Raw genomic sequence first — 15,198 nt, forward strand, 5'->3', positions numbered from 1 at the left:
GCTTAACCCTAATTCTTAAACTGTGGCCCCTGGTTCTGTACTCACCCAACATCAGGAACATGTTTCCTGCCTCTAGCGTGTCCAAACCCTTAATAATCTTATATGTGTTTCAATAAGATATCCTCTCATCCTTTTCTTGTATGTATGACTGCAGAAACAACATTTCACTTGAGCCTCTATGAGTGACAAATAAATTGTATTGTATTGTATTGTATTGTTGATGGTGAGTGGGGTGAGGGGAGTGGGAGCTCTCCTAAAGTCTACTATAAATTCCACCGTCTTAAGAGCATTGAGCTCCAGGTTGTTGCGATGGCACCAGGTTGCCAACTGTATCACTTCCTGTCTGTAGGCAGATTCCTCCCCATCCTGGATCAGTTCAATCAGGGTTGTGGCGTCCAGGAACTTGAGAAGCTTGACAGAGGAGCCTGTGGAGGTGCAGCCATTGGTGTAGAGAGAGTAGAGGAGAGGGGAGAGTACGCAGCCTTGCGGTGCTCCTATGCTGAGGGTTTGCGGGTCTGAGATGTGCTTTCCCAGCCTCACATGCTGCTTCCTGTCTGTCAAGAAGCTGGTGATCCACTGACAGAGGGGTTCAGGCAAAGTCAACTCAGAAAGTTTGGAGTGTAGTAGCTCTGGCATAATGGTGTTGAATGTAGAGCTAAAATGAACAAACAACTATCCTCGCATGGTCTAGGTGCTGGAGGATGAAGTGCAGGCCCAGGATGACTGCGTCATCCACAGATCTATTGGCCCGGTATGCAAACTGCAGAGGGTCTAATTTCAACTTGGCCAGCACAAGCCTTTCAAGGGTCTTCATGACTACATAGGTCAGTGCGACAGGCCTGTAGTCATTAAGACCGGCAATTCTTGCCTTTTTTAGTACAATTGTCCCTGTACCAAAGAATGAGCCATTGTTTAATGGTCTTGTATTCCAGAAAGCGGCGGTGAGCTGCCTTCTTGAACCCTTACAGTCCACAATCTGTTAGGGTCAGTATTTTGAGACAGTGATAGTGAAGGACCGCAAAATATCTCAGGGTCAGGATGGTGAACCTGATTGGCTGAATGATTCTGGGGTTGCAAAAAAAGCCCCAAATGGGACCACATCCGAGATTTCCAAATTTCTCTCAAGGGATTAGTTTGCCCACGTTTATTTCCCACACTATCACCGTCAACCTCAACAAACACCGGGAGTCGAATTCATTTGATTTTATTAAACTCGTTTCCCTGAAGTTCAAATATTACGTGCACCGGGGAAAGAGAACGGAGCCTCAAATCCCACTCAGGACAAGCGCTCACACACTGGTGATAATCCGATCAACGCTCCCCACCCCCCCGGCGCTGGGAACTGGGGGTCCCGGTGAATGCTCCCATTCGTTCGCGTTCCCAGTGCACGGTTAAAAGGCAGGGACAGCGCGGCGGGCGGGTACGAGTGGAGAAGCAGAGGCGACGATAAGCTTGGATGGAGGCAGACAAAGAGCAAGGGAGATGTTAAGATAGCTACGACCCAAATCACGCGGTCTTAAACATTACCGAGTGACTGAGGCGCCTTATGTTTTTTTTTTACCTTTCTATAAATAGCCTGCTGTGTGTGGTGCATTTGACGGCGGCAGATAATGATTGCAGGAATAAGATTGGCCAACCTCTGAGTTTACACACAGCCTTCAGAGAGCCCGCCACAATGAATAGCATCGCTGATTCTCCGACACACACACGCGACTCCCTGGTCGTTAGACAATGCGCCCGTATGGGATGTGCAGGAAATAAACCGCTAGCACAAACACCGCGCCGGCACACAGTCATTCTGTAAAGTTCCAGCAGAGCCACGGATTCGCCTCGCCGCTCTAGCCGGCGCTACAGACGAGAGTTTCACTCCGGAGACAGCCGTGCAGTGCGGCTTGCAAACTCACAGCGGCCCCTTGAAACAAACCGCCAAGTGCCCGCAACTAGACAGCGCGGTCGCGGATAGTGAACCCAACTGGTTCACTTGGAAACGGAGTGCCAAACCCCGCAAAGCTGAGACACGATCCCGGGCACAACACACTCACGGGTCCGCGCACCGACCGGCCACCGCGAGTTTGTGCCATTCTTGTTCCTCGTCATCGGGGCCGGGATAAAGTTTACTCCCAACTCCGCCACACTTGAACCCCTGCCAACCTCTGGCGCACTGGACTGGAGACTGGGGGAGAAAGGGAGAGGGAGAGGAGCAGCGCGGTATCCATCCCATTCCTCCACACACCTCCCATCCTCTCCACTCCTCTCCTCTTCCCACAGCCACCTCCACATAGCATCTCCCGTCCTCCCCGCGACGAAAGACGAAACCCATGAGACAGCCCGTCCCTGGGTCTGCAGCCTGTCCCCGGATCAGGCACCCTCTCTGCCCGGTTCGCCGTGCCCACCTGCCGGCCCACCCGCCCGCTCCGGGACTCCGCCGTGCGGGGGGGCAATGCCGGTTGTGCAACGGGCGCCAGGTGGGCGAGGGAGTGCTGGAGGAATCAGCCGACCCCATCACCCAAGCCTCCCCGTTAGTAGACAAAGGACCAAAGGTTTGCATCCGACCCCGAGACACTTCTCTCCTCTCGACAGCTCCATCCAGGCAGGGGCGGGCGCCTTTCGCCCCCCATCTCTTGCTCCTGCCGCTGACACCCCCGGCCCCTCTGGGCGAAGTGCCCACCCCCCCCCCCCCCCCCCAACCAACCTCCTATCCTCTCTCCCAAGAGGGGAAAGACCAACGAGTTTACATTTGTTCAAAGCCACCCGATATACATCTCAGTTGCCACCGACACGCGGTCCATCACCAGTCTACCCTCCCCTCCCCTCTGTGGCCGGAGACGGGCTCTAGACCCGGCCCGCTCCCCCCAGTCCCACCCACCACGGTTCCCCTGACGCTGAGCTCGCATAGACCGGGTGACCCTCAGGACACGGGCGACTGTACCTCGCAGACACCGGGCAGCGGGCACACACACACACACACACACACTGTCACACACACACACACACACACACACAGAGACACTGTCACACACACACAGACACTGTCACAGACACTCCTTACCTTTGGCGGCATCCTTCTCTTCTTTAGGCTTGGTCACTTTTCCGCTCATAGATCCCAGTTTGGATGCGTGGTTCCTAAGCGAATGAAGGTGGCGGTGGCGACGGCGGCGGCGATGGCGAGGGCGAGGGGACTAACCGATGCGGGGGGAGGCGCCGGCAGCGGCTGACAGGTCGGTCCGGAGCGCCTGTACCTGCGGGGGAAGCGGAATACAAGACTGAATCACCCCAACGTTGCTTCTACAATCCCCCGCCCACTTCCCGCTCCCACTCCCTCGTCCGTGACCCGACCCCCACCGGCCCGCTCCCCGGCCCACTCACTTGATGACTCTCACACCACTGCCCGCGCCATGTTTGCTCTGTTACTCTCCTTCGCTCTCACCTTCGTTCCGCTCTTTGTCTGCTGATGGGGAATGAGGGAAGAGGAGGGGGGAGCGCGGGCTCGGGTCCTCACTCCGCACGCCGCGGTCTCCGCCCCAGCATCTCACGCACACTGGCTCCCTCCCGGCTCAGCGGCGGAGGCAGCCCAGCGACTCTCGGGGAGGGAGGGGGGCCTATGAAGGGGGGGGGGGGGGGGAGAGAGCTGGGGAGGGGGAGGAGTGGGGGGGGGGGGGGGGGGGGTGAGGGAGTGAAGGGGGGGGGGGGGGGGAGGTGGGGAGGGGGAGGGGGGGGGAGGGAGGGGAGGGGGGGATGAGAGAGGAAAGGGAGATAGAGATGGATGAGAGAGCGACGGCGGGAGGGAAGAGGTAGAGGGGGACGTGAGGGAGGGTGGAAGGGGGCTGGGGGGAGAGGAAGGGGGGAGTGAGAGGGGATGAGAGGAGGGAGGGAAGATGGAGAGGGGAAGAGTGAGCGGGACGAGTGAGAGGGAGGGAGGGAGGGAAGGGAAGGAGGGCGGAATGGGCTGTTAGAGGAGGGAGAGATGGAGGGGTGACAGAGGGACCCGGGGCGGGTGGAGGAGAGAGTGCACAGGGTGGTAATGTTCATGCAGCCCAGCCGATCAGGGGTGAGGTTTCCGGAGATGAAGGATAGGTGGCAGGGAGAGCAGCCTAGGAGGGGGGGGGATGGGGGGGGGGGGGGGGGGGGGGGGGGGAGGGCCGAGTAGCCTCCGTGAATCGGAGCCAGCAGCCCCGGTGTGAGAGGCCGAGCGGCCAAAGATACGCAGCCGATGACGGCGCCTAGTTGTGTATCGCTGGTGGAATGTTTACAACGATGGTGACATCTCCGGGCCCGAGTTTGGGGGTGTCATTGACAAGGGGTGGAGTGCTCTCTTTCTAAACCCCGTGATGATGAACGGTGTGTTGGCGGTGATTGCTCGTGTTAACGAGTTTTTAAATCCGCGCCCGCAGTGTCAGCCATGTTAACTGTTCAAACAGACATCACATTTGTTGCTAAGTGTTTGAAATCCCATTTTCTTTCACGCCGTGGCGGGATCTCCGGCGTTGACTTGTATTTGCTCCAGACAACCCTGGTGTAAAGATCCCCCACTCATCCAGTCTTTCTCGTCCCCAGAGGGTGGAATCTATCTGAACACCAGCCTCATGCCCTGACAATCACATCGCTCGTGGCCCGAAGCCTCCCGGGTCAGGAATAAGGTTTAGAATCACGGACAGTTATAGCCATACAGCACGGAAACAGGCCCTTCAGCCCAACTCGTCCATGCAGACCAAAATGCCCCATCTAAGCTAAACCCACCTGTCCCTGTTTGGCGCATATCCCTGTAAACCCTTCCTGTCCATGTACCTGTCCAAATGTCATCTTTATGTTGTTATTGTAACTGCCTCAACTACCTCCTCCGGCAGCTCATTCCATCTACCCACCTCTCGTGTGTTTGAGTCATAAAGTGATACAGCACTGTATTCCTTCTCTCCAAAGATGCTGCCTCACCCGCTGAGTTTCTCCAGCATTTTTGTCTCCCTTCAATTTTTCCAGCATCGTCAGTTCTTTCTTACACAGCACGGAGACAGGCCATTCTACCAATCTACCCAACGCTACCTCAATCTCATTTTGTATTCAACTAAGTCAGAAAGGCCTCTTGAACGTCTACAGGTGTTAGTAGAGAGCATGTTGACTGGTTGCATCGCGGCCTGGTTTGGCCCAGCAGCGAAGAAGATGGCAAAATGTGATGAATGACCTCAACTGCCACCAGGGCCGTCTTAACGCATGGGGCCCGGGGGCCCGCGAGCATAGGAGCCCCATACTAATTGTAGAATATTATTGAAGAACATGAAAACGGAGAAGAACATCGCAAATGCATGACGGCATATTTGATTCGGCATAAAGAAACTGGAAGTGTAGAGGGGCCAGTGCACTGCTTTGCCCGGGGGCCTATAACGCTGTTAAGACGGCCTTGACTTCTACCACCGACAGCTCGTTCAATACACCTATCACCCTGTGTGTGAAAAGGTTGCCTCTCGTGTCCTTTTTAAATCTCCCCCTCACCTTAAACCCATATCCCCTGGATCTTGATTCCCCTACTCCCGATAAGTGTGCATTCACCCTATCCATTCCTCGCATGATTGTATACACCTCTATAAAATTACCCCTCAACCTCCTGCGGAATAAAGCCACAGTTAGGACGGGCGACACTGGCGGGTTCCTTCCCCGCTCAACATTAAGAACCCACCCAGCAGTCTTAAGAAGCGTCCCGTCCCGAAACGTTATCTGTCCATTCCTTCCACAGATGCTGCCTGGACGACCCAGAACCTTTAGTTCTACTTTGCACGACAGTTGGCAACTTTCACGGGTGTCGCGTGTACTGCTTTGTTTTGCATGCAATCCAAACCGATCAGACAACACCATACATAAATACAATCAAGCCAAACTAAAGCACAATAGTAGAGCGAAGACAAAGATATAGAGAGCAGAATGTATTCCTCAGCAATAAAACCAACAATGCCAGTCATTTTACAAACTATCACTTGCCAAGCTTTGTCCCGCTCCCACCTCTCTCTCTCTCTGCCCCACGCACCCTCCCTCCCTCCCTCACTCCCCACTCCAATCAGTCTGAAGAAGGGTTCCGACCTAAAAAGTCGTCTTCCGTTCCCTCGAGAGATGCTGATCAAAGAAATGTCCTCCAGAGATCAGCCTGGTCCGCTGAGTTCCTCCAGCACTTTGTCCGCAGACTGACTACGCGCCTTGCCCGTGACAAGAATCAAGCCTCCAACACAATTAGTTTGTTTCTGGGCTGCTCAGAGTGTGTTCCCGTGATTCAGGGCTTCACTGAAAAGGAGAGAGCGCGGCTAACTCGCCTTTCCCGTCTCTCACTCACCTGGCCTTTAAGGTACCGAATCACAAGGCAGTCAAATAAACATGCGTCCTTTAAAGGGAAGTTAATGTAAATTACGCGTCAAAAGCAAACCTAGGCATTATATCCGGGGTCAACAATACTCCGGGTAGTTACACCTCCTCCGTATAAGGGCGCTGTACAAAATTATTTAACTCTTGTACAAAGCATAAATTGCTGGAGTTTAAGAAGGAACTGCAGATGCTGGAAAATCGATGGTAGACAAGAGTTGCTGGAGTTGGATCAACAGGTCAGGCAGCGGCTCCCGACCTGAAACGCCGCGTCTATTCCCTCCACAGACGCTGAGTGCCTCCAGCACTTTGTGTTTTGCTCCGGATTCCAACATCTTGTGTTCACATTCAACTCCCGCGTACATGTCACCCTTAAACGCATTTCCATCACTAAGAGCTGCTTCGCCAGACTTTCAGGGAACGCCCTGTCTCAGAAACCGGTTGAGGCAGAACTTAATATCGGGAAACTCCGGGAATGGCCCCTGGCAGTCCAGGCTCGTCACAGGTTCGCTGTTTGCATGGACAGGTACATCGTTCGGAAAGGTTTAGATGGATATGGGCCAAGCGCTGGCAGGTGGGACTAGCTTAGATGGCGCATCTTGGCGGGACGGACGAGTTGGGCCGAAAGACCAGTTTCCTCGCTGCATGACTATTTGAGCTGGCCTGCTCCTTTAAGAGCACGACAGTACACAACGTGAGGCCTCAGATGGATCTCCCCAAGATGCCGACTGGGAGGGGCGAGGTAACGCTGTGTTAGTGGAGAGAGCTTCCCACTTTAGGATCTTGGCTTCCCACAACAGCCGCCCTCGACTGAACTCCGTCTGAGCGCCCGCCAGGGAATGTTACGGCCCCGGCCTCTCCCTGGGAATAACAGCGAGCAGAACAGTGAGTAGTGAGTGAAAAACGCACCTCGCAATAAAGGCGCGGGGGGCCATAAAGATTAGTCTGAAGAAGAGTCCCGACCTGAAACGCCGTCCGTCTATGCCCTGGCCAGCAGATTTGTGAGAACTGTGAGAATGTGGGGGGATTCTTGCAACGTGTATACGAGTGAAACACGCGTGTTCCTCGCACCGGAAACCCACTCCAGCTTTGGAGTGCTGGAGTCACTTAGCGGGTAATAATAATAATAATAATAATACATTTTATTTATGGGCGCCTTTCAAGAGTCTCAAGGACACCTAAGGCAGCATCTGGAGAAAAAGGATGGGTGACGTTTCGGATCGGGACCCTTCATCAGACTGGAAGTAGGAAAAGACCAGAACAAATCAGGTCCAGCAACAGATAACCAAGGGAGGATGGAGCCCATAACGGTCCATTGTTGGCTCTGGAAGAGATGATAACCAAGTGATACAGGGATACAAACAGTGGAAGTAGTTGCACGACTAGGCTGGGGGAGGGGAAGTCAGAGAATGCAGGGGTCTCGACCCGAAACGTCGCCTATTCCTTCGCTCCATAGATGCTGCCTCACCCGCTGCGTTTCTCCGGTATTTTTGTCTGCCTTTGAAATTAGAGTAATCACTTCATACCGCTGGGTTGCAAGCTGCCCAAGCGCAATATGACGTGCTGTAAAGGGTGTCGACCCGAAACGTCGCCTATCCATGCTCTCCAGAGACGCTGCCTGACCTGCACTTTGTTCCTTTGATGCATTAACTGGCGTCTGCAGGTGGTTTGTCCCTCCAAACATTAATATAAGCAGCTAAATGTCACCCGTCTACGCGACAGTTCGGTTTAATGATAACCTCCAGAGTGTTTCTTCTCGCTCGGGATTTTATACAGTTCCACTCACTCGTCGAGTTCAAACGCGTCTCCTGTTCCTCCAGATTTTAAACTGTAATGGATATTCAACAGGCCAGGCAGCGCCACTGGAGGGAGAAGGTTTCCTAGTTCCGGGTCAATCATCTTCACCACAAGCCGGTGATTTATCCACACGCCATTGATGTGAAACTGTCACCGTTTCTTTCTCCTGCCCGCTGAATGTTCCCAATGTTGCTCACCTCGGTTTTCGACCTCCAGCATCTGCAGAATCTTGCTGTTGGGTTTCCTGCCGTTAGTTGGTAGCGGAGGCAACTTGTCTGTGTGTTTGTTCAACACGTGTGTGTATAAACGTGGGTTATCAATGTCTGTCTATCCGTGTAGTCTCCTAGTGCGCGTGTCTATGTTTGGGGATGTATGTGTGTGTGAGAGCATGAATGTAAGTGTATGCTTGTGTGAGTTGGTGATTAGTGTGTGTATGAGGGAGAGTGTATGTTGGCATATGTCCACGAGTCTGTGCGTGTGTGAGACATGTGTATGAGACAGTGTATGTGTGAGAAAGTGTGTGTGTGTGTGTGTGTGTGTGTGTGTGTGTGTGTGTGTGTGAGAGAGAGAGAGAGAGTGTGTGTAAAATAGCTTCGTGGCATTAATTTTCTTAATTCGATCGCCACATTTTATGATAAAATAGTCTCCTTCGATCAACATATCGGATTAGCGGCGTAATCTCACTGTTATCTTTGCTTCGTAGGTACACAGAAATGCTGGAGAAACTCGGAGGGTGCAACAGCATTTACGGAGCGAAGGAAATAGGCAACGTTTCGGGCCGAAACCCTTCTTCACTCATCTTTGCTTCGTATCCCGTTCTCCACCCTCTCTGCCAATCCTGGGACTTGGTTTTGCTCCTGGTTTGATGGAAACAGTTTCTCAGATGTCTACACTAATCAAAGCTCCCAGCCCCGGCGAGCTGACCGAAGGGTCTGTTTCCATGCTGTATAACTCTGCAACCCACTGTGGTTACCGCTGGCCATAAAAGCCCCCACCTATGAAAGTAAGCATGCAGGTACAGCAGGCAGTGAAGAAAGCGATTGGCATGTTGGCCTTTATAACAAGAGGAATCGAATATAGGAGCAAAGAGGTCCTTCTGCAGTTGTACAGAGCCCTAGTGAGGCCACACCTGGAGTATTGTGTGCAGTTTTGGTCCCCTAATTTGAGGAAGGACATTCTTGCTATTGAGGGAGTACAGCGTAGGTACAAGGTTAATTCCCGGGATGGCGGGACTGTCATATGCTGAGAGAATGAAGCAGCTGGGCTTGTACATTCTGGGGTTTAGAAGGATGAGAGGGTATCTTATTGAAACATATAAGATTGTTAAGGGCTTGGACACGCTAGAGGCAGGAAACATGTTCCCGATGTTGGGTGAGTCCAGAACCAGGGGGCACCGTTTAAGAATAAGGGGTAAGCCATTTAGAACGGAGACGATGAAACACTTACACAGGGTTGTGAGTGTGTGGAATTCTCTGCCTCAGTGGAGGTAGGTTCTCTGGATGCTTTCAAGAGAGAGCTAGATAGGGCTCTTAAAAATAGCAGAGCCAGGGGATATGGGGAGAAGTCAGGAACGGGGTACTGATTGGGGATGATCAGCCATGGCATTGAATGGCGATGCTGCTCGAAGGGCCGAATGGCCTACTCCTGCACCTATTGTCTATTGTCACACAGCAATTTATAAACTAGAGACGACCGATCTCGCTGCACCAAGTTCCGGTTTGATTGATTTCTGAGATCACCTTGCACACGGCTTCGAATTCCCCCTGTTGTACAGCGGCCAGGATTAGTGACGTCCTTGGATGCACAGTACGGTATACAGACCGCCGTGCACCAATCCTTCTGAACCTTCTGAATTTGTAGTCGACAGGGCAGTACTCTGCATATCGCCAACTTGGACAATTTTACATTTTTATCAAGCCAATTAACCTACAAACCTGTACGTCTTTGCAGTGTGGGAGAAAACCGAAGATCTCAGAAAAAAAACACAGATCTCGGGGAGAACGTACAAACTACATACGGACAGCACCCGTAGTCTGGTTCGAACCCGGGTCTCTGGCGCTGCATTTTGCTGTAAGGCAGCAACTCTGCCAACCCCCTGGCGTGAATGGAAATGGATAAAAAGACAGAGAGTGCTGGAGTAACTAAGTGGGTCAGGCAGCTTCTCTGGAGAACATTTCGGGCCGGGACTGTTCTTCAGACGGATTCACATTGGTGAGGGGCAGGATTAAGCTTGGCAAGCGACAGATAGATACAGGAGTATAGTTTTAGTTTAGTTTGGAGATAGAGCGTGGAAACAGGCTTTTCGGCCCAACCAGCGATCACCTGTGTGCTACTTCTATCCTACACACTAGGGACAATTTGTAGAAGAATATTTACAACCCGCATGTGTTTGGAATGTAGGGGGAATCCCGGAGCACTGGGAGAAACCCACGCGATCACAGGAGAACATATAAACTCCATACAGACAGCACCCGTAGTCAGCATCGAAGCTAGGTCTCTGGCGCTGTAAAGCAGCAATCCTACCCCTGCACCACCGTGCCGCCATGCAGTACCCATCACAAATTTGCCATCATTGGTTTAAAAGGTTACCCAACAGAATATTATTGACCACTGTCCCGGACAGCAGAGTGGAGACACGAGATTGATTGATTGATACAACATGGAAACAGGTCCTTCAGCCCACCGAGTCAATACCGACCATTGATCACCCATCACTCTAATTCTACTCTAGACCACTTCCTATACACATTCGGTTAGTCACAGGTTGGGTTAGTCACTGAGTATATGTCGATCCAGATTTCTGGATGAATTGGCTTTGGTAAAAATTGTATAGTTGTCTCCAGTGTAGACTGCACGCTATGACTGTGGTCGGCGTGGACTTGGTGGGCCGAAGGACCCGTTTCCCGCTGTACCTCTAAAGTCTAAAGTGTAAAACAGCCTAACCAGCTCAAGGAAATGTTCTATTTTAATTACAAATCACAGTTTGCCCTAATTTAAACAAGGGAGACTGATCCGGGCGAGATTTTTGCAGCAGCTTAGATCCGATTACTCCATCACCACAAGCAAAATCACTTTCCCAAACCCCCTGTACAGGGCAGTCCAAGCAAAATTGGTGCCAACCCGCCCCCTCCCCGGGACCTGCGCCAGTAGTTTACCGATATTCCTCACCTTACTTGCATTTCAATATTAGTCAGTTGGCCAACTGTGGAAGCAATGGCCACGAAAGCACAACACCTCTACTTCTTCAGAAGGCTTAGGACGTCCAGCATGTCCCCCAACAACTCTAACCGAATTCTACAGATGCGTGGTTGAAAGCATTTTATCAGGATGCATTACACCATGGGTAACCTCATCCAAGACAGCAAGAAATGGCAGCGAATTTTGTCGCAGCCCAAACCAACCTCCCTTCCATTGATTCCATTTGCACTTCACGCTGCATCGACAAGGTCGTAGCATAATCAAGGACAAGTCTCCCCGGTCACTTCCTCTTCTCCTCTCTCCCATCGGGCAAGATATGTGAAAACGTACACCTCTAGATTCATGGACTGTTTCTTCCTAACTGTCATCAGCCAATTGAACCATCCCATCAATAACAAGAGATCCTATCGACCTCGTTGAAGCCCCCCCCCCCCCCCCCTCCCCCCCCCCACCCCTCCCTCCATCGGACTCTACTGGAATATATCTTACGCTTAACGTTATTCCCTTTATACTGTATCTGTACACTGTGAACGGCTCGATTGTAATCATATTTAAAGAACTGCAGATGCTGGAAAAATCGAAGGTAGACAAAAAATGCTGGAGAATCTCAGCGGGTGAGGCGACGTTTCAGGTCGAGACCCATCTTCATTCTTTCCGCTGACTGAACAGCATGTACCTCGGACACGTGACAATAAATTAAACTGACAAAACTCTGCAGCTTGATCGCAAAACATAATAGTTCTCAAAGTTAAAGTTCCCTTTGACCGCTGCACTCGGCTGCCGGGCGTCCCGATGGGGTGGAATGGGATGGGATGATTAGCGGACGAGGAATCTCCGGCCCTTACATTTCGGCGCATTTTCAGTGACTTTACGCGCAGACTGGGTTGCGGGCGGCAGCTAAACCCGCCGCAGAGTGAACCAGAGGGCTTTGCAATCGTCATTAAATTGGGAGTCACTGAGTCTTGATGAGTTCTCGTGTTGTATTTCAACATACGTGACTAGGGCCGTGCGCTGACATTCTCAGCAAATAGAAAGTGCTGCAGGAACTCAGCGGGCCATCTATGGGGGGAATGGACAGACCACGTTTTGGGTTGGGACCGCTGTTCACATAATACAAACTCTCAAACCAAGCACAAACTAAAGGCAGCAACATTCAGGTGAGTTTGACGATAGGCGTACATTGGACTTAATGTCGTTGGACCCTCAATTCATCAACTGTTGCCACCTTGTATGGTTTGAGTTTTGAAATGCAGCCTTGCTACATTCACGCCGCAACCACCTACCTTAGGGATAATCTGCCGCTTTAGATTCAATGTGATAATTTCTGATCAAGGTTTTCAACTCAGTAATTCCAGTAAAGTGAACACAATCCCTATTCCAAAGGAATTTAACGTCCCATAATCCGACAGCGGCTTCAGGTGTGCGGAGTTTACACTTTGCGGCAGTCTCTCGGCTGCGGGCTTCACATGTTTACCCAGTCCGCACGTAATCCACACGGGAGCCCGCAAACCCGGCGGGTCACGGGAGCGGGAGGAGCGGGGAGCATGCTATTTTTAAGGACACCGGATCCGCGTCTTGGCTCGCACTGCTCCAAGTTGTATTGAGAGACGGAGAGCAGCTGACAAGATCACTTTACAGATAGGTTGTGTGGGGAGGGAGCGGCCACCCACCAAAAAGATGCACTCTGCATCAAAGATGCCGAGTAGCTTGCAAGCCGACGGCATGTACATCGAATTTTCCACTGTTAGCTAACATAGAACAAAGAACAGTACAGCACAGGAACAGCCCTTTCGGTCCGCAATGTCTGTACCGAACACGATGCCATATTAAACTGTAACACCCCTCCCTCCTTTCTCCCCTTTCCCCTGCACCCCACGCTGGTGCGCTCTCATTTCACTCCCCCTTTCTCCTTATCTGAAACCCTTTGATTTCCTTTTCAACGCGCTTTTGTCCACACATCTGCCCCATCTCACCTCTCCCCACCCCTCCCACCACCACAAGGATCAACCTATCGTTTGCCGGTTTTGTGCCGCCCCACCCCTCTTCCAGCTTTCCGCATTCAGTTTGGAGGGATGCCACCCATCCATGTTCTCCAGGGATGCTGCCTGACCCGCTGTTTCTCCAGCATTCTTGTGTTTCGGGTTGTAAACCAGTATCTGCAGTTCCCTTGTGGCTTCAAGGTACTTTGTGGATATATCCTTTATCCCCAGCTCTTCTCCTCACCCAACAACATAGGTCGTCCACACATTAGTAAAAGCTCCATCAACTGTTTACTTTAAGTTGTTTAAGAAGGAACTGCAGATGCTGGAAAATCGAAGGTACACAAAAATGTTGGAGAAATTCTGCGGGTGCAGCAGCATCTATGGAGCGAAGGAGATAGGGCCCAAACGTTGCCTATTTCCTTCGCTCCATAGATGCTGCTGCACCCGCTGAGTTTCTCCAGCATTTTTGTGTACCTTTTACTTTAAGTTGTTAAATGGATGATCACTGATATGTTTTAATGGTAAGTCATGGGGTAACTTTGCTGTTTATGGAAATGTTGGGACGTTCCGCTTTTATATATTTTAGATTTAAAAAAAAAATGAAAACGATATATTTTTAAATCTACAGATTTCCAAAAGTGACAAAAAAAAATCCGCAGAAGCTGTAAACGGGAAATCTAAACGGAAAACCGAAACGTCAACCATCCTTTTTTTTTCCAGAATTGCTACCTGCCCGCTGAGTTACTCCAGCACTTTTTTGAAAATTGCGGAGAGTGATCAGCGGGTCGGGCAGCACCCGTGGTGAGGGGAACAGAGACAATATTGCACAAGAGTGGTTTTCTGATTAAAGGCAGTGGATATGGAAAGTTGATTCAATTTTTCGCGGAACAATGTATCGGTGAATTATTGTTCAAGAATGATCCCAGGGTTATCCTATGACGAGCATTTGTCGGCACTGGGCCTGCACTCGCTGGAGTTTAGAAGAATGAGGGGGGACCTCATTGAAACATACATCATAGTAAAAGGCTTGGATAGAGTGGATGTGGAGAGGATGTTTCCACTCGTGGGAGAGTCTAGGACTGGAGGTCATAGCCTCAGAATTAAAGGATGTTCTTTTAGGAAGGAGATGGGTGAGATTTCTTCAGTCAGAGGGTGGGGAATCTGTGGAATTCTTTGCCACAGAAGGCTGTGAGGTCGTCAGTGCACATTTTTAAGAGAGAAAGATAGATTCTTGATTATTACAGGTGAAGAGATTATGGGAAGAAAGCAGGAGAATGGGGTTAGATCAGCCGTGATTGAATGGCAGAGTAGACTTGATGGGCCGAATGGCCTATTTCTACTCCTATCACTTATGACCTTATGACCTAATGCATAAAAACAATCTACAGACACAAGGAAAAGCACATGCTGGCTCTTAAGCAAAACACAAAGTGCTGGAGGAACTCAGCAGGTCAAGCAGCATCTGTAGAGGGAATGGATACTCTCCCGTGAGTCAGAAGAAGAGTCCTGACCCGAAACATTATCTGGCCATTATCCTCCACAGATGCTGCCTGACCTGTTGATTTCCTCCAGCATTTTGTGTTTTGCTCGATTCCAGCCTGTGCAATTCCTTAAGTCCCCATTTTTACTGCTCCACTATGAAACCTGCACAAAATATGCCTACCTTGAACTAGCCATGATCCCATCTGAAGAAGGGTCCCAACCCGAAACGTCATCCGTCCACTCCCTCCACAGGTGCTGCCAGACCAGCTGAGTTCCTCCAGCACTGTTTTGTTCAAGATTGCAGCATTGATGTTCTTTGTGTCTCTCTTGTGTTAATCATGATATCTGAGGAAAGTTGTAAATTGGTGATTTAACTTCCACCTCCTCCAGCCCAGCAGCA

General features: G+C 51.1%; 1 protein-coding gene across 5 annotated transcripts in view; it reads right to left on the minus strand.

Annotated features, from left to right (window-relative positions):
- Positions 1–12,864, minus strand: part of fgf13a (fibroblast growth factor 13a) — a 306,682-nt gene extending 293,818 nt beyond the window's left edge. The window contains exons 1-2 of one of the 5 annotated variants that reach the window (XM_055643973.1): positions 12,618–12,864; positions 3,050–3,239 (exon numbers count right to left, since the gene is read on the minus strand). In XM_055643973.1, coding sequence (XP_055499948.1) covers positions 3,050–3,098 — 49 coding nt within the window. In that variant the 5' untranslated portion in view covers positions 3,099–3,239; positions 12,618–12,864. Of the gene's footprint in view, positions 1–3,049; positions 3,240–3,366; positions 3,576–6,066; positions 6,371–12,617 lie in introns of those variants that run through there. The other 4 variants (XM_055643971.1, XM_055643970.1, XM_055643972.1 and 1 more) reach the window with 4 other exon arrangements.
- Positions 12,865–15,198: the final 2,334 nt, after the last annotated feature.

Source organism: Leucoraja erinacea, chromosome 12, assembly GCF_028641065.1.
Source record: "Leucoraja erinacea ecotype New England chromosome 12, Leri_hhj_1, whole genome shotgun sequence".
Classification (NCBI taxonomy): domain Eukaryota; kingdom Metazoa; phylum Chordata; class Chondrichthyes; order Rajiformes; family Rajidae; genus Leucoraja; species Leucoraja erinaceus.